Here is a 23,658-nt window from a genome sequence, read left to right as displayed (position 1 = left end):
CTTTCAAGAGATGATATCCTTTCTACCTGTCCAAGTTCCTACCTAAAAATCACAACCGAAAGCGTGTGTAGGTGTGTAAGTTAAGATAATACCAACTGCTATAACAAATCAAGTCTAAGGACTTCCCTGGTGGTCCAATGGTTAAGAATCCACCTTCCAATGCAGAAGATGCAGGTTCAGTCCTTGGTCTGGGAACTAAGATCTCACATGCCCCAGGGCAACTACTGAACCCTCCCACACTGAAGCCTTTTGTGCCACAATTAGTGAGCCCTGCAGGACCCAATTAATATCCCGCATGACGCAGTGAAGATCCTGCATGTCTCAACTAAGACCAGACTCAGTCAAATAAACAAAAAACAAATCAAGTCTGTCATCTCGAAGACTTCACATCATTTATTCACAGCTTATGTAACATTCCAATGCAACTGTTTCTGGTCAGCAGATGAGGCTCTCACAGTCTGTCTGGGAATCCAGGCTCCATCCACATCAAAGCTCTGCATTTTCTGAAGAGTTGTCATGCTATTTTTTCCATCTTAGGGAAAGAAAGGATAATGAGGGAGAGGATTTTATCGGTTAGACTTGGAGTGGTGTGCACCACTCCCTCAAGTTCTTACAGCCAGAATTCAATCATATAACCATCTGTAATTGCAAGGGAGGCTGGAAATGTTATCCCTGCACCCAAGAGGAGAAAGCTTATTGGTGAACAGGTATCCTACCTCGCCCACAATGGATGACTACAGCTATTTCCAAACTACTCTTGGGCAAGCCGTTCAGAGTCCTCACTAGCCATTTTTCTTCCTCCTTTTGTAGACTCAGCCTCTAAGGAGTTCTGCCACTACCAAGAAGGAAGCCCTTTGCCCAAGCATCAGACAAATGAGACTTCAAATCCAAGCTCTGCCAGTAACGAGCAATATGTTCCTGGAAGTTCATCTCTGTGCCTCAGCTTTCTCATCTATAAAGTGGACCACAACAATAGCTCTAACCTCATGATATTGCTTATTTAACTTATATGCAAAGTACGTCATAAAACTGCTGGGCTGGATGAATCACAAGCTAGAATCAAGACTGCCCAGAGAAATATCAACAACATCAGATATGCAGATGATACCACCCTAATGGCAGAAAGTGAAGAAGAACTAAAGAGCCTCTTGATGAAGGTGAAAGATGAGAGTGAAAAAAGCTGGCTTAATACTCAACATTCAAAAACTAAGATCATGACATCCTATTCCATCACTTCATGGCAAACAGATAGGGAAAAATGGAAACAGTGACAGATTTTATTTTCTTGGGCTCCAAAATCACTGTGGATGGTGACTGCAGCCATGAAATTAAAAGACGCTTGCTCCTTGAAAGAAAAGCTATGACAAACCTAGACAGCATATTAAAAAGTAGAGACATTACTTTGCCAACAAAGGTCCATATAGTTAAAACTATGGTTTTTCCAGTAGTCATGTACAGATGTGAGAGCTGGACCATAAAGAAAGCAGAGCACCGAAGAATTGATGCTTTTGAACTGTGGTGTTGGAGAAGACTCTTGAGAGTCCCTTGGACTGCAAGGAGATCCAACCAGTCAATCTTAAAGAAAATCAACTCTGAATATTCATTGAAAGAACTGATGTTGAAGCTGAAGTTCCAATACTTTGGCCACCTGATGCAAAGAGTCAACTCATTGGAAAAGCCCCTGATGCTGGAAAAGACCGAGGATTGGGGGTGGGGAGAGGGGAGAAGGGAGTGACAGAGAATGAGATGGTTGGATGGCATCATTGACTCAATGCACATGAATCTGAGCAAACTCTTCAAGATAGTAAAGTACAGGGAAGCCTGGTGTGCTGCAATCCATGAGGTTGCAAAGAGCCAGACACAACTTAGTGACTAAACACCACCAATATAACACTGGTGGGCTACGTGAGAAGGCACAAGTAAAGTTCTTAGCCTGATGGTTGATGAGTTGTAAGCACTCAAATAATCTAATACCAATGCTACTGCTAATAATACTTAAAACAAAAACAAGGCTATTATTATGGGGCTTCCCTGGTGGCTCAGACAGTAAAGAATCCACCTGCAATGCAGCAGACCTGGGTTCGATCCCGGGGTTGGGAAGATTCCCTGTGAGGAAATGGCTACCCACTCCAGTATTCTTGCCTGAAGAATTCTATGGACAAAGGAGCCTGGTGGGCTACTGTCCATGGGGTCACAAAGAGTCGGACATGACTGAGTGACTAACACCTTTGCTTTTGCTTACACCTCCTTTCTTTATAGGCTAGTCCGGATTTTGAAAATGAAGAATCTAAGAGATAAGCCAAGGCTTCTGTAAGTATTTTGATTAACTGTGATAAAGGTTTGGCCTGGGGTAAAATGAAGAATTCCAGTGTTCAACAAGTACTTTTATAACCATTAACTTGGATCTGAAAGAAATCAAGAATAAATAATTTTGGGACTTCTCTGGTAGCTAGTGGCTAAGACTCTGTGGTTCCAATGCAGGGAGAGTTCAATTCCTGGTCAGACAACTAAAATCCCACATGCCACGTTGGTGCAGCCAAAAAATTTTTTTTAATAAGTAATTTCAAGATTTAACAATACATTAATGGGGAGAGGAAAGTAAAGAACCTATAGAAGTTGCAAATGGTCCAGATCTCCAGTTCAGAGGTTTTTCCAAGTCACCAGTACTTCTAGGTAAAATTAAGATCTATTTGTTCTCAGCCTTCAGATCTCTTGCTGCATTTCACATTTCACAGTCTACCTGGTTTTCTTCTCACGACGAGGATCATTCTGACTTCTTCCCCAGCGAGGCTCCTTCCACTGATCAACCATGGCCTTCATTCAGTCCTGCCCTGAATCCCTCCCTCAAACTTCAGCTCAGCCTCCAGCTCCGCCTTGTCACTCGAGTTGTCCAGGGAACATTTCCACTAAGATCCTGTGACCTTTGACACCTAAATGAGTTCCTTTTTGCCAAATAGGCTGCCTTTCTCAATTATCCCTTTTCTATCAATACCCTGCCACAAGGGTCATGCAGTGAGGACACAGAGCCCAGAGAACTTTCAGTCTTAACTAACCAGGAAAAGCTGCAGTGCAGCTATAAAGCATCCTCCAAGCATGAAATGGCAAACAGCTCTAATTTCCAAAGACAGGTATTAGAAAATGTCAGTAGGGCTCTAAGCTTACTTCTTAGTTCATCTTGCCAAAGTGTAAAGCCAATACCTTGTCCGGGATAAGGCTCCAGTACAGAGAGTTCCAGTACTGCTTTTTAGAGTAAGATAGGCTCAAATAAGGGCTTCCCAGGTAACACTAGTGGTAAAGAATCTGCCTACCAATGTAGGAGACACAAAAGAAGCAGATTAGATCCCTGGGTCAGGAAGATCCCCTGGAGGAGGGCATGGCAACCTACTCCAGTATTCTTGCCTGAAGAATCCCATGGACAGAAGCCTGGCAGTTCTTAGGGTTACAAAGAGTCAGACACAAATGAAGCAACTTAGCACCCACACACTCAGGCTCAAATAAATTAACATTCCCTTCTCAGCTGACTCATTACCTAGAACACAAACTTTGCGTGCCTGTTTGAATACAGACAGGAGAGAGGACAATGAAAACAAAGGAAGGAATATACACAACTTGCTAACATGAGTGTAACAGCACCTCTCTTAAAAAACAAAAATGGCAAAAGAACATTGTAGAAGATCAATATTCCATTTTTACAACCCAAGCTCCTATCTATATTGTAGTAAACCAAATTTTAATTGTTTGCCGTGTCCCTTCTGATATTTGATCACTTTAGCTCAAAAGATGCTTTAAAAAAAAAAAAATTAAGTATAGTAGATTTACAACTTTGTATCAAGTATATGGCTTCCCTGGTGGCTCAGTCCATAAAGAATCTGCCTGCAATGAAGGAGACTGCCTGCAATGCAGGAGACCTGAGTTCAACCCCTGGGTTTGGAAGACTCCTGGAGAAGGAAATGACAATCCACTCCAGTATTCTTGTCTGGGAAATTCCATGGACAGAGGAGCCTAGCAGGCTACAGTCCATTGGATCACAAGACATGACTTAGCAACTAAACCACCATCACCACCAGGAATACAGCAAAGTGATTCAGTTACACAAACATGTATATAGTCTTTTTCACATTCTTTCCATTACAGATTATTAGAAGATATTGAATATAGTTCCCTGTGCTATACAGTAGGTCCTTGTTATCTATTTTATATATAGTAGTACGTATCTGTTACTCCCAAACTCCTAATTTATCCCTCTCTTTCCTTCCCCTTTGTTAACCATAAGACTGTGTTCTATAGCAGTGAGTCTGTTTTTTAAATAAGTTCATTTGTATCCATTTTTAGATTCCACATTTAAGTGGTATCCTTTGATACTTGTCTTTCTCTGATTTATTTCACTTAGTATGATAATCTCTAGGTCCATCATGTTGCTGCAAATGGCATTATTTCATTCTTTTTGTGACTAATATTCCACTGTATACATATCACAGCTTCAGCCATTCATCTGTCCATGGACACTCAGGTTGCTCTCACGTCTTGGCCACTGTAAACACTGCGGCTATGAACTGGGTACATGTATCTTTTCAAATTAGATTTTCCAGTTTTTCCGGCTATATGCCCAGTAGTGGGATTGCTGGCTCATATGGCAGCTCTATTTTTAGTGTTTTAAGAAACCTCCATACTGTTCTCATAGTGGCTGCACCAATTTACATTCCCACCAACATTGTAGGAGGGTTCCCTTTTCTCCACACCTTCTCCAGCATTTACTATTTATAGACTTTTTGATGATGGTCATTCTGACTGGCAAGAGATCATTGTTTTGCATTTCTCTAATAATCAGCAATATTGAGCAAAAGGATGGTTTCTGAAGCGCAAGGGTCTTAAATTGGAAGTTGCAGTGCTTTTTGAAAGACACATTGGTAGTAATGGGCACTGGAGTGGGGGAGGTCGAGGGGTAACTCGTTTCCTTCTACTCAGTTCCTCATTATAACTGTCCTTTTGCAATTTTCTCAGTTATATTTTAAACAGTTCTGAAGCTACACTGATGAATTTAGGTTTTTTTTACATTAAAATTTGTCCTTGTGGAACAAAGTCACAGCTGGGGATTGTGGAAATATGATATGCCCATGGAGGGATAATGTGCTGCAGCCTTTTTCTTTGCAGTGTTTTAGCTCTCAAGTGTGAAATAATTACGACAAACCTCATCTGAGGCAAAAAAAAAAAAAAAAGAGTGATGAATGCAGAAATTATCATTCAAACATGTGGCATTTCCTTCCAAACGAGTGCCCATTACTACCCTCCCCCAGTGCCCATTACTACTAATGTGTCGTTAGAAAAGTACTGCAACTTCCACTTTAAGACCCTTGCACTTCAAAAACCATCCTTTTGCTCAACATTGCTAATTATTAGAGAAATGCAAATTTCCTTCCTTCCTTTAAGAGCACACTCATCTACGGCAGATGGCTTGGTGAGCAAATCGTTCTGCCTGCTATAGGCATAAGGACAGCACGCTCTTATTAAAGCTCCTTTGTAACCCATAATCCAGTGAAGAAAAGGATGTTATGACCTTCATCCTATCCAACCCCTTGTTAAAGAGCTGATAATGAACAGAAAAAGGGAAAATCACAAACTGCTTCGCTTCCAACACACTGTCTCAATCAGCACGGAGTATGATTTCAGGGGAAATAACTTCAGCAATCCTTTGACTCTCTAAGTTAGGTGTACACTTGGGTGATACAGGCAATTGAGAAACTTTTAGAACAGAGGCGACTTCTGGGAGCCTGAAAGCTTGAGTTTAAATGATACAACACCGCCACCTAGAGGTCAAGCAATGAGGAACTGGACACTGCAGCCAAACGGGTAAAAAGCTTGACAAGCTTACTGCCCAGCCAGGAAAAGCATCGCCTTCACGTCAAAGCTGCAATGAGAGACATTTAAATGAGTCTGGGTTTTCCTCAACATATGGGATATTGGAGAAATTCTACAGAGTAGAAAATATGCTTCCCCCATCACTACCTACAAAGACAGGTGCTGAGCAAGTCACCAAAAAAGAGGGCAGAGAACAAACCCACCCATGGTGCTAGGGAGGCTCAGTGGTTCAGAGGGCTTTTGTAGAAGTTAGGACATTTAAGCTGACCTTGGTAGGATGAACAGAATTTCTATATGCCAAGGGAAGCAGAATCCAAGCTGAAGGACCAGCATGAACTACTAATTTCAATTATGAAAATATACAAGATTTACTCATCACCAGTTCATTATAGGTTATATTAAGCCACTTGGAAAATGGAATAAAAAATCGTATTTCCAATTCCACAGAAAACATTCCAGTAAAATGTCCTTCTGTGTACTTATTGAACATGCTGTCATGCCTGTCTGCAGCCCAATGAACTATAGCCCACCAGGCTCCTCTGTCATGGGATTCTCCAGGCAAAAATATCAGGGAGGGTGGTGATTTCCTCCTCGAGAGGATCTTCCCAACCTAGGGACTGAACCTGAGTCTCCTGGACTGGCAGGCAAGTTGTTTACCACTGAGCCAACCTGTGAAGCCCATGCTCTTGAAAAGGCATTTCTTAAAACAATCAAACTTAGGAACATGGGCTATAAACCAAGGTAATCAGACTTCTTTACTGCAGGTCTTCTCAAAGAATTTAGTATTTTACTGTACACAGTAAATCTCCGAGAACTACAGAATGTGGTTTCCAAACTTTACAGAATTTGTTTTCTGCACAATTTTCCATGAGCAAACCCTCCCTCCCTATGAAGGAAGTGAGGTACAGTGATGGTTGAAGGATGCAGGCTCTAGAATCAAACTGCATGGACTTCACTTGTAGCTCCACCGCTACACCTCCACAGGCCTGCTTCCCCACCTGCAAAAAAGAACTAGAGGCCCTAGCTCACCAGGTACTGTGCAGATTACGAGGTAATACACACAAACACCTGAAATAATTAGTAGTTGCTGCCCCTTCATGTCCCTCCCACCACGCTCTTTACGGCTAGACCCTCGGCTCCATAGGACCAGTTTGAGCACTACTAATGGAAATGCACTCCAGCTTTGCCCAGCTGCTGCCTACAGTCCCTTGGAAGACTGTGTTCCTTCAAGGTCTCTGGGGAACAAAGGGGGAATGTTTCAAGTTACTTTGGTAGCTCAGATGAAAAATAACAATATTCACTAATTAACCTCTTCTGGATATAACTCCAAGAGCTGTCAGCATTTGCAAAACAAAACAGGACCGATACAGAACCTTAACAAAGCCCACGAATCACACACATTAAGCTTGTGACAATCATAATTTTATCTTTGTTTCTGTGTCTACACACAGAATCCTAAATGTAGGAGGTAAATATATACAATTCCAAATACCTTGAACATTCTGTTATTGAGACATTACATAAGTGTGTCTGTGTACACATATGCACATGTATGTATGAATGTGTGTGAACAGGAGAGGCAGTGTTATGTGCAACAGTTCCAACACCCTGCTGCAAAAGATGATCAAGGTATTCTTCCACCATCTTTGCCAGCTCTCTGAGGTAGCCTGGTGCATATAAACATCCATGGAGATGCAAAACATTTTAGGCAAATCCTTTTCTGACTTTTGTTTCCTTTTTCCTGAGTCTGTTTCACCATTTTCCACTTTTTCTCCTTATCACTTCCTGAATTTATAACTTCCCACAGTAGTAGAAAAAAAATATTTTATGGGCACCCGTGTCCCTCTTGAAGCATTATCTCCATTGGGTCAACAGGAGCCTGAGGCTGGAGATGCAGGCAGGCAGCAGAGGGCTGCCAGGTCTGGAGCACAGGCGTCCCTTCAGCACTAACTAGCTCTGTGACTGAGCTGCTACCTGGCTTGCCCCGAACAGCAGAGTACACACCTGTTGCTCTGGCGTAGTTATTAACGACATCCCTTTCACTCTCAACAGTACCCTGGATTTAGAGTTTAAGTTACAATGGTCATCCCATCTATTACCCTAGACAGGGCTCTTTACTCCTCTGGATTTCAGTCTCCATAATTTGAAAATGGTATAGGATTAGACAGTACTTTAAGGGCTTTTTGTTTTAGCTTGTTTTTGTGATTTCCATTTTTTTTTAAATAGCTCAATCACAAAATTAAAGATCTTTCGACCTCTACCTCCCTCCCTAATATACAAATTTTCCCCAAACAGGTGAGATCCAACCTAACTGTATAAGCAGAACAGACATTTAAGGGTCAATAATGAGTATCTCAGAAACTAGAAGAAATGAAAACTAAACTGCAATCAATACATATTGTGTAAAATGTGTTCTACTTAACTCATTCCTTTACATGCTTCCTGGCTTAGATATCGTACATCAATTATGTGAGGCCCTGGATAGTCCCCACCATGAACCACCACAAAAAGACTACAACCAAAAGACCCATTTCTACCTATGTTTAGATCTCCTAAACAGAAGTGGGTGAGACAGAGATGCCTGGACACAAGGCATGGAATTCCTGCACCAGGACAGAACTTTAAGTCCTGAAACATACAGTATCTTAACCATATGAGGCAGCAAAAGAAGAAATGTATAATAAAATCACAGAGTGGGACAAGCCAATGTTTCGTTGCCCCAACCCTCCATATCTTATGCAAATAAAAAACTGATTCTGGAGTAAATACATTTATTGATACCCATTTTATATAGTTCAATGAAATAACCTATAAATATAAAAGCATTTTTCTTTTGGATATCACCATGGTCCATGTAAATACTCAACAGTCAGAATCATCTGCAGGAAGCACTCCAAGTCACACAGTTGGGTTTACAGACCTGAATACACACACTTCATGTAACAGTGGCACTTATGTACTCAAGTGGTCCAGTGGCTTTGGAATATATGACAACTGGGCATGTGGAGTTAAAGTAATATATAAGTTTAAGTCAATGGAAAGGGTATCAACTTTCAACAAAAAACAACCAATTATAGATCAATATCCTAGGTGAAGAAAGTACCACAGTTGACACTTGGTGTCGGAACACTGGAGACGAAGTAGGTTTAACGACACGTCGTGGTGCCGTATGCTCTCTTCAAGCCTCAGTGGACAGTCCACCAGTGCCTTTGGGTCATTCAGGGTCAACAAAACAGCAATTCTTAAAAGAATCTGAACAGCTTAGAATAAAAGGTATGTGGAGACTGGTATCAAGTTTAAAGAAAAATGAGCTAAATATTTCAATGACATGATGAGTTTTTCTCCTAAGAGGAGGAAGAGATTGTGGGGAAAACAACTTTTTTAATTCCCTTTTTTTTTTTTTAAACAGTGATCAGAATCATTTATCAAATGCGAGGGAAGGAACCCAGGTATCTGGTATCCAAAACACAGGTGCAAAAATCTTCTTCTGTCTCAAAGTTTGTTCCTCAACACTTCTGAGGGAACAAACGCAGCAGCCACTGTTGGAGACTTGCTCTCGACTTTATGCAGCATAAAATTTTCTCATTTCTTCAGAAACAAATACAGGAATGTCCTTTTTTGCTGCAGTCAGACCATGTGTCTTCTGAGTTAGCAAGCAAATGCGTTTAGAAGGTCTGAGGTGTGCAAGGTCCAAAATTGAAATCTGAGAGGCAGTGTTAGAACTTAAGCGAGGCAGGATTTTTAGAGACTACTCAAATGAAAATCTAAGTGAAGCATATAAAAATTCAGTTCTTTCTATTATTTTCAACTGGTATTTGATGGAGACATCCCCTGGTAAGGACGGGTTAAGGGCTGTTATCTCCAGGTCCAAGATGTCCCAACTACTTAAAGTACGGCCCCCAAGAGGAGAAAGACACACACTTCTGTGGTCTCTGGAATTCTTTTTTGCCTTTTTTTTTTTTTTTAAAGAAATAGTAGCTTCAGTTGCACACCACTGGCTGAAGGTGTTTGCATCCAAATGAGAAACTCTACCCCTTGTCTCTAGTGGGACAGGCACCAGGTTCCCACAAGCGGCAACTCCTATGTCCTGTAGCACATGGCACCTGACCCTGGAGTGAAGAATAAGCTGGCACAGAGCCCCGATCGCTGGCATCCAGGCTAGATGGCGTTTCGTGGCGTGCCGTTGTGTGTCAGCGCTTTCAGGCTGGGGGCACTGGTCTGGTGACTACAGCTCCTGTGAGAAGTCACACCCACCTCAAAAACCTCATGAATAGCTTTTCGGAAACAATGGAAGTTATAGTCTATTAAACCTGCAGGAGAGAAAAAGGAAGATCAGGCGCCCTGAATGTCAACTATCTGTTAGGAAACATTTGGTGACAGAAAGAAATAATTGGTATGTATTTTAAAACATACATCCAATTGAGAAATTCTCTACAATGGAAGCATGATAAAGCATACACCCAAGTTGTTAACACTGATTACCTCTGGGCCTGGCAATGAAGAGGGTAAATAAAAAAGCAATTAGGAAGACAAATTTGCTAAGAAAATTTACAATGAACTCTAAAGTGAAAGTAAAATACTTTCGACACATCAAGTTTTTCCTTTTACAAGTCTCTGGGGCAGGCAAAGAAAAGCTGAAGGAAACAGTTGGAACAAGAGTTGTGCAAACTGCTCAGCAGAGCCCTAGGGATGGGAGGGATCAGGAAGGCCCCTAGGGCAGGGCCTCAGGAAGCCAGCTCCCCCACCTCGGAGGGAAAGGAGGGCAACTCTGTCCTTTTCTGCTTATGAACTGGCTTCCAAATCAGATTTTAGTCAAAGGGCTCCTTGCAGGTGCATATGGACATATGACCAATTCCGGCCACCAAGAAAAGTGCAAGTGTGTAAGACCTGCATGAAGTCTCCTTAAAAGGAAGACCTCCCTGTTCCTCCCCCAATCCTCCTTAGTGCCCAGAATTTGCAGGAGATTGCTGGAGATCCAGAAGTCCTTCCACATCACAAGAAGAACCTGAAACTAGTAGCCAGTACTGAGAACAGCAGAGCTGAAAGAGAAGCACCGGTCCTCGAGGACACCGGGACAGAAAGACAACAAACCAAGAAACAAACCACAAGCATCTGATACCGAAGCAACTACAGATGCGGAAGCAGCCCAAAGGTGGGAGGGTCAAGTGCAAGGCAAAAGCAGCCAAGAAAACTGCAGGGCGCAGACAAGACTCTGAGGATATGGGCAAGATTTAAATAGGCAGGAAAGAGGAGCAAAATCACAAGAAAACAGCAGGGCGTTTGCACTGAGAACACAGCACACAGGTGAAAACAGGAAAGAAGCTGGTCTGACTGGAGATGGGAGCAGACAATTCTTGGGAGAAGTACTGGGAATGGCGGCTGAAGAAGCAGGTTAGAGTCAAATTAAGGAGTTCCTTCAGATTCAGAGAAAAATAAAGGTTTTGATAACTTCAACTACATTAAAACTGGGTTCTCCACAAATGGTAAAATTAAACTGACAATCAAGGAAGCCTGAACAATGTGTGGATATGTGATGATGATATGAAATCATTGTTAATTTTTTTTTCTTTTAACATCTATTAATGGTAATACCATTATGCTTAAAAAAGAGCACTACTGCTTAGAGATACCTGCTGAAATCTCTATAAGACAAAATGATTTGATGTCAAAGATTTGCTTCAAAATAACCCAATAGGAGAAAAGGTACAGAGGTGAAATAAGAATGGCTATGATTCTGATAGTTGTTCAATCTGGGTGATAGATACGAAGGGCTTCCTTACATTATTTTCTCTACTCTTTTATGTGTGACACTTTCCACAACAAAGGATTAAAAAAAAATGAAGATATACAGGAAACAAGACTGACCATGTGTTCATGACTGTGAAAGCAGGGACAGGTACATGGAATCGCTAAGCTGCTCAACTTTTGTGTTTACTTGAAAATTTCCAGGAACCAAAAGTTTTTAAAAATTTTTAAAGATTAGAATGGAAAAAGATAAGAAACTCCTAAGAGGCACAAAAAAGATAAAAGCATAGGAACAAATAAATTACTAGAGAAGCCTAAACAGACATGAAAGAGCACCTGCAATGAAAAAGATGCTTGCTCCAACCAGTAATTAGAGAAATGAAAACGAGACCCTAATGAGACATCGTTTTGCACCTACCAGACTGACAACAACTGAACAATCTGACAACATTAAACATTAGCAAGGACATGAAGCGACAGAAACTCCCACAAAGCTCTGTCAGGGGTGAAAACGGTAAAGCCACTTTGGAGAACAATTCAATAATGCCTAATAAAACTGACATGAACTTGAGCAGGGGACATGACCTTGGGAAAATTTTGGGAGATGGTGAGGGATACACAGGCCTGGGGGGCTGCAGTCCATGGAGTCACAAAGAGTCGGACTGGGCAACTGACTGAACAACAACAATAAAACTGAACACATATGCCCTCCATAAATTCCACTCCTAAATACTTACTATTCTAGAGAAATTCTCCCCATGTGCAAAGGCAAACTTGTTCGTTAATTTCTTGCAAAACTATTTGTAATCTTAAAAATCATCTAAACATACAGTAAAAAGAATATAAACTGTGATACACACACTCCACAGTGACAAAGAATGAACTGAAGCAACATGCTATTAATATGGATAAACCTCAAAACCAATCTTGAATGAAGAGAAACAAGCAAGCTGCAGAAGATAACTTACATTTTGACATGGTTTACACAAAGATATATAATACCCTATATAGTTTAAGGATAGATAAGAAGTAAAGACTAATTCAGACACAGGAAAAAGAAAACACTACATTCAACAGAGCACAAGAGAGGGTTTCAACTGAGAAATACACAAAAGACAAATATGTATTGGTCACGTTTCAGATCTTAAGCTCAAAGGGGAATATATACGTTTTTGTTTTATCAAAAAAACTTTGTATATCTAAAATATTTCATTAATATAAGCATCAGTGAAATATTAACTCATTCAATATTAATTAATATCACAAACCCAGACAGAAGAGAAGGAACTTGTTGCATGATTAACAGAGCTACTATAGATCCTTGAGTAGTTAAATAACACGATAAAAGGAATATTCTGAAAACTAGCCTGCCTGAGAATAAAGGACGATACAGACTGAGCCCTCAATATATATGTTGAATGCAGCACCTTAGGCCTGGATGGGTGAGGACTTGGACTGGAGATACCAATAGTGGAAATGGACAGGACACCCTAGAAAGTTCCACAAGAAAATGTTAAGAGTTGGTGAAGAGTCAATGAAAACCACAGAAAAGAATGGAAAAAGGAGAACAAAGAACACCCTCTGTGAGATGCTGTGCAAGGGCCTCGGAAGCAATTACACCACACGATTACCAGACTGCACACAGCTAAGCGTGGACACCAGGAAAATGGCATAACTAGTAACAGAAGCAGAGTAGCCAGGTGAGTCACGAAACAACGGGGAAAATATTCATCGGTTTTTGACATCATGGAAAGATAAATATTTAAGTAAAGATGCCTTACTAACAGCTTCAAACACGGGATGGAAACAGGCCCAAGTCAGAGCTGGAGAGGTGAATTTTTCAGTCAACTACACGGAGATTAACTGAAGTCATAGATGTGATGTGCTGACCAAAAGAATAAGTGAAGAAGTGAGCCAGAAGCCGTGGCTCTGAAGGGCACTCAGAACTGAGAAAAATAAAAATTAGAAGAAACAGGTGGTCAGAGAAACAGACACACAAAAGAACCCAAAGAGCTCTGCTTTGGGAAAGCAGAGAGAAGAGGGCGTGAAGGAAGACGGGATGACACGGTCACATGGTTGGGAAGGCTGAAGAGGAAAGGCCACCAAATGTGGCAAGAAGGTGACCTGGTGACTTCTCAAACCACCTCAGGAGACTGGTGCAGGTGGAAGCCAAATGCAGGCAGACAGGTAACAGAAGGATGTGAAATCAGAGGCTGGAATAAAAAATGTGATTTAAAAACAAAAGACCAAAAGAAGGCAGGAGAAAGCATGGACTGTACATGGAGGGAAAGGCACAAAAGTAGTTGAAAACGTCATGCAAGTGAAAGTGTTAGTCACTCAGTCATGTCCAATTCTTTGTGACCCCACAGACTGTAGTCTGCAAGGCTCCTCTGTCCATGGAATTATCCAGGCAAGAATACTACAGTGGGTTGCCACGCCCTTCTCCAGGGGATCAAACCAACTGGTAAATCCTCTAACACTGCAACAATGTTTTCTCTTGTTTTCCAGAACCTAAGAAATTCTGACAAAGACCTTTATATAAAGACAGTTTTTAAAATGTCATTACCTTTTCTTTCAAAACTTTCTTCCCTAAGGATGCAAACCAGTGCCAAAAATTTAGTCACCTCCTTTAAATACAGGACAGTTGTGTTATTCAGCTTGATGATGGCCATGGACTCTTTGTCGTAAGCACTTCCACTTCCATCTTCCTTTAGCCTGTTTTAAAACAAAGTATAGTTCATTATAGGTTTCCCAACTGGGCATTTTGTCACATTTGCACAAGTCTTTCTACCCAGTTTCCTAAGTGTCTTTTGAGAAAAAAGGCTGGCTCAACCACAGTGGAACAGAAGCTGTGTTTAGCTGTGGGTGCCCAGCCCATGCTGCATAATCATTCCATGTGCTCACACCACCTTGTTGACCTAGGACGCATGGAAGACAGCAGACTTCTAATTTTTCCTTCACACTAATCAGTGCTGACACCCTCCGCAAATAAAGAAGAACCTGAAATATGAAAACTGTCAGTAGTGAAAAAGGAGTAAGTACAAAAACTAAAGTAAATACGGTCTATCAAAGATACTGTGGAATCCTGATGCCTGCAAAGTGAGCCTTACAGGGTCTGAAAGCTATTTCATTTATCAGATTAGATTGTCAGAATTACATGGAGTCCCCCTTCAAAAAACACAAATCAAGAGCCAAGTAAGCAACAAACTGAACTTCAATAAAGCATACCAAGTTTCACACACAGGTTAATAATAATGAAGTAATGGCTGTTTCTTTTCTTTTTTATAATATACTTTATCATGTGTAATGTAGTTTACAATGTGTCTTATACTGAAAATAAAATTTACAACTAAATTTGATTCTTTAATTATAAAAAATACACTCTATTCATCTCTTTTTAAAACTAGGAACGGGAACATGAAACTTTTCTGCATGACGTACAGACAAAATCACTTTTTCACTGGGGAAAGAATAAAAACAAAGGCAAGCATGTAGTCACAAAACTGACAGGAATGGAAAACAAGAATAGACAGGGAAAGAAGAGCGAAGACAAATGCATTCCCTACCCCCGAGGCAGCTAGAGAAAGACACTGACAAGTGAGGCAGAAAGACCAAGATGCCAGGTAGGGACAGAGATGAAAGAGGGATTTAGACTAGGTGGAACACAGAGGAACAACAGATCAAGGACAGAGGTATCAAAAAGCAGAGGTAATGTCAGAGCATCAGGACAGTGCTTGGGAGGGCTGACATTAACATACAAGATGAACCATCACTATTAGAGGCTGCAGAGGTTACTGGCTTTTGAAATAATTATTAGTAAATCCACCAACGTTTTCACTTGTCTTCTGGACTATTCTACAAAACCATTTCTTTACAAATTTCTGTATAAAGTGTGGTGAATTTAAATAAAAGAAGAGTTTATATTTTGGAGACTTCTTAGAAACTGAGACGTATAGGTCAAACATTCCTTGTTTCTGTGCTCTCTGAAAGATTAAGGACTCCTCAGTTCCACAGAGCCTAAATCAAATTAGGAACCAGTACATACTCTTGTTATTCAGTGTTTTCAATAAATTAGTCTAGTTTATTGATCTAACAGTAGTGAAAAGTCGCAGTAGTGAGAAGACACAGTATAAACCCCCCAAATTAAAGCAGGTGAAACTTTCACTGATAATTAAGTCTGGCACTAGTCACACCTTTTCAACTGCTCTTGTCCATCCACTCGGAAAGAGTAAGACCCAGCAGTCCACTCACAGAGAAATTATGCTCCAAACTGAAGCACTATGGTCAGTTCTACTTCATAGAGTACTTGCTAGATGCCTCAGAAATTAATCCCCCTAACAAGTCAAACTGGTGGTTTTCCGCTTGTCTGAGATCTTACAAAAATATATACAAACACAACTTACCCATATATACAAGACACATCAATTACAACATCAATCATGTCACAGCAAAGTTCATATGACTGCATATCCACAGGAGAACTGTCTGTTGCAATGTAGATTTTGCTGACAACATCGAAGAGAAAAGCTTTTTCAATACCTGAATTCTTGAAAAAAACAAAATCAAGTGTTCATTTTTTAAAGAATCACAATTTGTAAACTTATCAAAGATCCTGAATCATTAACATCCAAGAGCATTTTTAACAATACAACCCAATACCAAGAGTAAACAGTACTTTGTTTAGGAGACACTTTTCTTATCCAAAGAAGAAAAGTCAAATTGTTTCTCTGCTCTTGATTTACTGACATAATAGCACACTCAAATTTGTTCTTCTTTCATCCTCTTTACTTAAATGAATTATTTTCTAAGACACCACCAAAAAACAAACAAACAAAATCCTCCAAAAATCAAGCCATGCTACATTTCTGATAATCCTTTTCTTGACAATAATCAATCTCTGATTCAAATGATCCTACTACCAGAAAGGTTTGATTTGGCACTCAGCAAACAATGTTTCACATCAACATCCAGCATAGTGCAAAAGCCTAAAGAACTGGGGATCACTACACACTGAGTCCTTCAAAGCAGTGTTTGGAAAACACAGTCGCTGAATGCTAAACTGATGGGAAGAATATCCTTTTTAATTAAGCTGAATCCTCAAAATAAGAAATGTGAAATATGACACTGAGATTACAGTTAACAAGGATCAATTTTTCAATGTGACCTCCAATAAAGTAGAGATTAAACTGAGTCTAATTCCCAACACCCAGTATATCCCACTTTCTACTCTTCCTTCAGGAAAAGAGATCACAAAGATATTTTTAATTAAGAAAAGCATAAGAAAATTTTTCATCAGAGCCTTTTAAGACAAAAAAAGGTGAGTATTAAGGAAAATTTCAGAAAATAACTCAAGCCATTTTTAAAATGTTTCTATTATTTATTAAATTAAAAGACGCTTATTCCTTGGAAGGAAAGTTATGACCAACCTAGATAGCATATTCAAAAGCAGAGACATTACTTTGCCAACAAAGGTTCGTCTAGTCAAGGCTATGGTTTTTCCTGTGGTCATGTATGGATGTGAGAGTTACACTGTGAAGAAGGCTGAGCGCCGAAGAATTGATGCTTTTGAACTGTGGTGTTGGAGAAGACTGTTGAGAGTCCCTTGGACTGCAAGGAGATCCAACCAGTCCATTCTGAAGGAGATCAGCCCTGGGATTTCTTTGGAAGGGATGATGCTAAAGCTGAAACTCCAGTACTTTGGCCACCTCATGCGAAGAGTTGACTCATTAGAAAAGACTCTGATGCTGGAAGGGATTGGGGGTGGGAGGAGAAGGGGACGACAGAGGATGAGATGGCTGGATGGCATCACTGACTCGATGGACATGAGTCTGAGTGAACTCCGGGAGTTGGTGATGGACAGGGAGGCCTGGCGTGCTGCGATTCATGGGGTTGCAAAGAGTCGGACATGACTGAGCGACTGATCTGATCTGATTATTTATTTAATATTTAACTGTGTTGTCTTTAAATTTGACTCAGATTAATTCAAGGCATTTTTTGGAGAATTTGATAATACAAATATATTCAACAAAAACCAGAAAACAACACTGAATTAAATAGCACACTTACTGATATAAAGATATTTAATAGGTTTTCCAAGGTCGGTAGCTGTGGGATAAGTTTCTGCACCACCTTACTAAAGGCTTCAAATATTGAATGGTCATAGATACTAGTCAAATAAAAGCTGAAAGACACAACATAGTTTGATTAATTTGAAAAATATCTTAAAAGTCCCACAACAATTATCACAATACATAAAATTTTAAGTTTCTTCACATTTGATTTCAGTAAGTTCAAATAAAGCCTATTTTGTGCACCATCTCCCTCACTCAAGATGACAAAAGCAATTTCCCCACCTGGCTTGTAGCTCTCCATCCCTTTAATACATTTACACAGAGGGCAACTGAGGTAGTACTAGGGAAACATTTTCAGATGCGGAAACCTGAACATTCACCTAAATCCTTGCAATCTGATCCAAAAAGCTTGGTTTCTTAAGCCCACAACTGACAAAAAAAAAAAAAAAAAAAAAAACAAGAGAAAGCTCAGAGGAGATAAGTGACATTTATTAAATAAGAATACAATACAGGTTTCTAATAAAATGTTACCTCCTCAGAAAGTTCCTTCCTGATCCCACCTAAAATGGTACTCCTGTACCCTTTGCTTTCAACCTCTTCCCCCTTTGTTTTTCTGCATAGCACTGTAAGTACTTAAAATTACACTATATGTTTATTTATGTGCCTTTGAGCTGTCTCATTCATCAGAATGTAAGCTCCATGAGAATAAACGTTGTCAGCCTTGCTCACAGCTGCGTACCCACTGCCCTGTAGAGTATCCGTGAATATTTGTTGAGTAAATAAATGAATAAAACTGGCACTTAGAATTTATGTAAATAACATGCTAAGGAAGATGAGAGCAGGAGCTCGAGAGAGAAGGGACAGCTATCTGGAGGCCTAAAAGGATACACAAAGAAGTAAATTTGTAGATTTAACAAAACACATACTTGAGAGAGAGGCTTTTAACAATTTAAACAGTGTGGTCAACTGTACCTGCTTTTTCACTCAGGAAGTATACTCTTAGTTACACAGCTCTATCCATTACGTAATTACACAGATAACAAAGTCAGAGACACAGAACTGTTTATACCACACTTTTTATCAAAATTCAAAGATACTTTCAAAGAGTGCACCTAAGAACCTAACTTAGATGGGGCTCTAATCTAGATGTTAGAACAATGGAAGAGGTAAGACCAAGATTATCCCCCCACAGGCACGAAGGTAAAGGAATATTTTAGGTTAGCAATGTAAGAAGGTCCTGCAGGAACTGTGAGGTTTGGAGATGGATGGCGACAGGAAGAACCTCCCAAGGCACAGGGCATTCTAGGAAGCTGAGTTTCTGGAAACTGGAAATTAAAAGAACCTCATCCATAGCTCTGCTAGTAATTAATAAAAGTTTAATGCTGTTAACAAGGCCCAGGGACCCACAGAGAACTGGAGAAAGGGATAGTGTATACCACTGAGGTGGGTGCTCTGGAAAGGGACAGACATGGTGCTAAGAGGATCAGAAGGGTTCTTACGGGTCCTGGAGAACACAGGACAATCATGGCTTAAAACCCATCATTCATTGCAGAAAAATAAGACTGAGGAATTTTATTGGAAGATACTTTCACTTTCTCCTACAAATACTGCTGAATTTTTTTAAAAGCATGAATTACTTGTACATATTTTAATCCAGGCTAAAGGTCAATGGGACTTGTCTATGTGGTTTCTTAGGAGAATAACAAAAAGATCTTATAGCCGGAGGCCTAGGGAATATTAGGGTAAGGATGGGGGTTGGCTTGAGCCTAGAGGGAAGTCATTATAACAGACCAAGGATAAGGAAATAGCTATGGTTGTCTCACTGCTGCTTCCCCTTTAAGTTGTCTGTACCATCAAAAGAACATTTTCTTGGGTACTTTTTATTACTCATTTCTACCTAAACCATAAAAAAGGATACAGAAAATAATTCTCACATATTTTTAAAATACAAGCATACAAACCACTGAGTTTATCTAGTAGGTGTTCTTTAATATTAATTTTGCAATGAGAATTACGAATCAGCAGTTCTTTAACTTGATAGCAACCCTAAGCAGATTTAATGGATACAATCACTTCACCCAATTTTTAGAGGTTTATAAAAGCATAAAGTGTTTTAAAAAACATAAACAAGAAACATTAGAATCCAAACTTAAAATGTGCCCTCTTTAAAAGGCTCTTCCTACTGAGAGAGAGACTGTGAAAGATCAAGCTACAGAGTTCTACAACAAATGTGAGATTCCTCAAACTGAGGCAAGGGGACGGGGGGGCGGGAACCAAGAGGGGAGAATCCCAAAGCAGATTTAATGCTATGAGGAAATAGCCTGACTCCAGTCTCTTGAGATGAATTTGTAAACACACCTACAGAAACAGACCTCGCATGACTTCAACCTCTGGGAAAATGCAAAAAAGCAGGGGAAGTAACTTCTCAGTTAACATTAGGCTCCCAAAACTGTTTGAATTCAACAGAGATCAAAAACATTACACATTTGGGAAGGGTATACCAGTAACAGAGAGCTACGTGTTTGTAATGACAGAGATGGGAATACATTTACACACTTTTCAGGGCTCCCATATCAAACACACAGGTTGTTACCTAAGGTGGAGTTTTTCTAGCCCAGCATCTGCAAGGTCATCATTGGCCCTTTGATGAATGTCCCTCTGTGTTTCTATTTTGTGATCATCAGACAGACCATCAACTTTGTGAATAAAAACCTCAAAATTCATGTCTGGGTTAACTTTGTAGGCTTTAGAAACAGTAATGTGAAGTCTTGTTAAAGCCTCCATGTAGTCATCCTGTAAGTCAGAACAAAATATTTTTTAAAAAGAAATCTTACGTTAGGAAAGCCTCAAACCACCTCTTTCCCCAACCACAGAATATACATTACCCTAATCATTCGTAAGTATTCAAACAACTACATTAACTTTTACCACTAAATAGATCTTCAATCTCTCTTATTAAGAATTCAACTACCAAGTTAATGCTTGTAATTTTTAATACTGATGAGAAAAGGAAATGGAAAATGGACACTTATTCCCAATAAAAAATTTTTAAAGTAATCCCAGCTCTGCCATTTATTAGATGTGTGACTTTAAGCAGGTTGCTTAAATTCTGTGATCTCAGTTTACTCAGCCATAGAATTGTAATTACAATACCTACCTTACAGCACTGTGAAGAAGAAATCAAATTAGGTCATATGTATGAACGCACTCATAAGAATCTGTACCTCAGAACTCATTCCTAGCTAATGCTTAAGCTTAGAAAAAAATTAAGATTCTTAAGGATAAAGACATGTCCCATTTATCTGAGTGTCTGCCACATGCTAAGCGCTCAATAAGTGCCAGCTGAGCTAAATTGAATTTGGACAACTAAAGAAACTATTCATTTAATATTTACTGACTCAGTTCTCACATTCCTCATTACAGGCACACTGATAAGACTTTTTCAGTGGGTGACATTACAACAGTTAATAAAAATATAGCAATATCTACTATTAACAAAAGTGGAACACTGCTCATTAACTAGAACTCAGTGATATAAACCCTATCTCCTAGTCATGTCATATTCTGTCCTTGCACAAAGGCATGCCTGCTCCTAAAGCACTTCTGCAGGTACATCTCTCAGTTAGGAAATCTAGTGGCAAAGAAACAAGCTGCAAGAAGCACATGACAAGATAAACAACTTTTCTTTGTTCCTACATGTTTTGCCTTCAGAGAAGAAAAGTAAACATCATCATTTCCAACTACCTGTGCATCAATGACATATATCAACGCTCCTGTTCCCCTGAAGATCATCTCGTAGTCAAAAGTTGGGTCAAAAAAGTCCATTTGCCCAGGAAAATCCCATATTTGGAAATTCACAAAGGAGCTATTAGAAATGTCGTCTTTGTAAATCTTGTTGGTACTTTCCAAAAAGAGAGTCTCATTGGGTGACATTTTATGAAACACCACCTGTTAAAAGAAAAAAAGACAATTTAATGACTATTCCACTTTTTATTTAAAATAAGTACAAAACTCCACCTGGAATTAACATAAAGAATGTGACCCTACAGCAAAAATTTTAAAAGAGATGAAAAGTGAATGGTGTAGCCATTGGTACTCACTATCCTCTAACTTGTAACACAACAGAAAACACCAAATTACTAAAACCAAATCACCCAGAAAAGCTAAAACTTTTCTATTTTCTCTGTCTGTATACAATACTAGCAGTAGCAATGTCTCTCCTCAGTTTTTTTTTCCTCCCCATTGTATAAATTCAGCCAAAATCTGCTCTAAGATTATGAAAATTTATAGCTAAAGTTTAAAAAGTTTTGTTCATTGAAAATTTATCAGAATGCCCACATCAGGTTCTAACGAATAATCAGAAAAGAAACTGACTGGACCCTGTCCTTCATGGGTTTGCAGTCTTGTGGAAGAAATAAAACAAAGGCAAATTATACCAAATAGGAAAAGGCATATTGGTAGAGAAGGAATATTTGTGAGGAGGGGAAGAATGGGACTTGACAAGGAAAAGACAGCTCCCATGGAAAAAAAAAAAAAAAAGGTAAACGCAATTGTTAAGAATCACAATTATCACAATCCACACAATTCCAACACACAAGGAATTTCCCTCTCTCTACTCGCTGGATGAGAAAAATGGATAGTTATTCCTGAGGTTTAGACGGTGAGTAACACTGTAACGAATCAAAACCAGTTTGCTAAAAACCTGCCATCAGTGTACTCCGATTTTGCTGTAACGGTGAAAAGATAATAAAACACAGTAACCCCGTAAATTTGGAAGGCTACTTTTTAAAATCATCATGTCTACAGAATATCACGCAGAGATTTATTTTGGAGAGATCTTTGCCACAGAACAAAGAGAGCAAAAAGCCAGGTATCTGGCATTTTATCGCGAGCTCACCTTGTGTTTAAGAGGAATGGCTGATGGAGGTCGTCAACCCTGCCTCTATTCTCCCTTACTAAAAAAGCGAATAGCCCTCCATCCTCTCCTGCCATTTCCCAAGTGAAAGCACATGTACAAAGGTCTGTAAATATTTTCCAGGTCTCAAGACTTACGTAGCCACACACACACAGAGGGGAAATCACTACTAATTATACTCACCAGGCTAAAAGTACTAAAACTGGTGGAAGAACAGCCCCCATTCCCACTAAGGAATGTCACAGTGAAGTCTCCTTCGTACTAGTAACAAGAGCAGGCATTACAAAGGCCAAGGAGTTAGTCACAACTCTTTCTGACGCTGCTCCCTGGGGCTCACCTGGGAAGCCCTGCAAACTCAGGTCACCTGAAGTGAGAGGCACACACACAACCGCGGTCGGGGAGGGAGTGTGGGAAAGTTCTCCGAGTTAGAACCGGGGAGCAAGTCTCAGTTTCGTGAATGGCACGGGGGCTGGGTCCCAGGAAGTGAGGTCCCAGGAGGTGAGGCCACGGGCACCTGCCTCGCTCCGGCCACTCGGGGAGCGCGGGGATCCACTCGGCCTCGGCTGACCTGGGCGTGGACTCCGAGATCGGGGTCCCGGCGCGGACCGCGCCCGGGCTCTGCTTCCCAGAGGAGAAGAGAAAGCGCGCTGGGACAATCCAGCCGGCCACCTCGGCCGCCGCCCTCCTCAGGGGCTCCCCTCCCGGCTGGCCCCCGCGGCCCCCGGGGAGAGGAGGGAGGGGGAGGGGCAGAGGGCCCGAACGGCCCCACTCACCTTCTGGATGGAGGACTTGCCGCTGCGCCGGAGGCCCATGAGCAGAATCCTCGGCTTGGAGCTGTCAGCGCCCCCCGGGCCACAGCCTCCTCCGGCCCCCGCCCCAACCCCGCCGCCCGCGGCTGCCGCCTCCTCTTCCTCCTCCTCCACGCCGTAGCCGAAATCCTTTGGGAACGAATCCGCCGCGCCGTAACTGCCGGCGAGGGGCGTCTCCTCCGCCCCGTACTGCAGGGACATGGTGCTGAAGCCGCCGCCGCCCGCGCCCTGACAGGCCAGGCCAGGCCAAGCCAGGCCGCCG

The 23,658-nt window shown here is 40.7% G+C and overlaps 1 protein-coding gene across 2 annotated transcripts; it reads right to left on the bottom strand.

The window, feature by feature from the left end:
- Positions 1-381: 381 nt before the first annotated feature.
- RRAGC (Ras related GTP binding C) lies at positions 382-23,658 on the bottom strand. 2 transcript variants are annotated; one of them, XM_055586328.1, is made up of 7 exons: positions 23,361-23,658; positions 21,417-21,620; positions 20,266-20,465; positions 17,668-17,782; positions 16,005-16,147; positions 14,168-14,316; positions 382-532 (listed from the first exon to the last, which is right to left on the bottom strand). In XM_055586328.1, the coding sequence occupies exons 1-7, from the start codon at positions 23,595-23,597 to the stop codon at positions 405-407; spliced, it is 1,176 nt and encodes a 391-aa protein (XP_055442303.1). In that variant the 5' UTR covers positions 23,598-23,658; the 3' UTR covers positions 382-404. The 2 variants fall into 2 exon arrangements, with proteins under 2 accessions (XP_055442303.1, XP_055442302.1); XM_055586327.1 differs by lacking the exon at positions 382-532 and adding an exon at positions 8,611-10,166 and having other exon boundaries at positions 23,361-23,634.

The sequence above is a fragment of the Bubalus kerabau genome, chromosome 6 (assembly GCF_029407905.1).
Source record: "Bubalus kerabau isolate K-KA32 ecotype Philippines breed swamp buffalo chromosome 6, PCC_UOA_SB_1v2, whole genome shotgun sequence".
Lineage (NCBI taxonomy): Eukaryota > Metazoa > Chordata > Mammalia > Artiodactyla > Bovidae > Bubalus > Bubalus kerabau.
The sequence above is the reverse complement of the archived record's forward strand: the minus strand, read 5'-3'. Positions and strand labels throughout refer to the sequence as shown.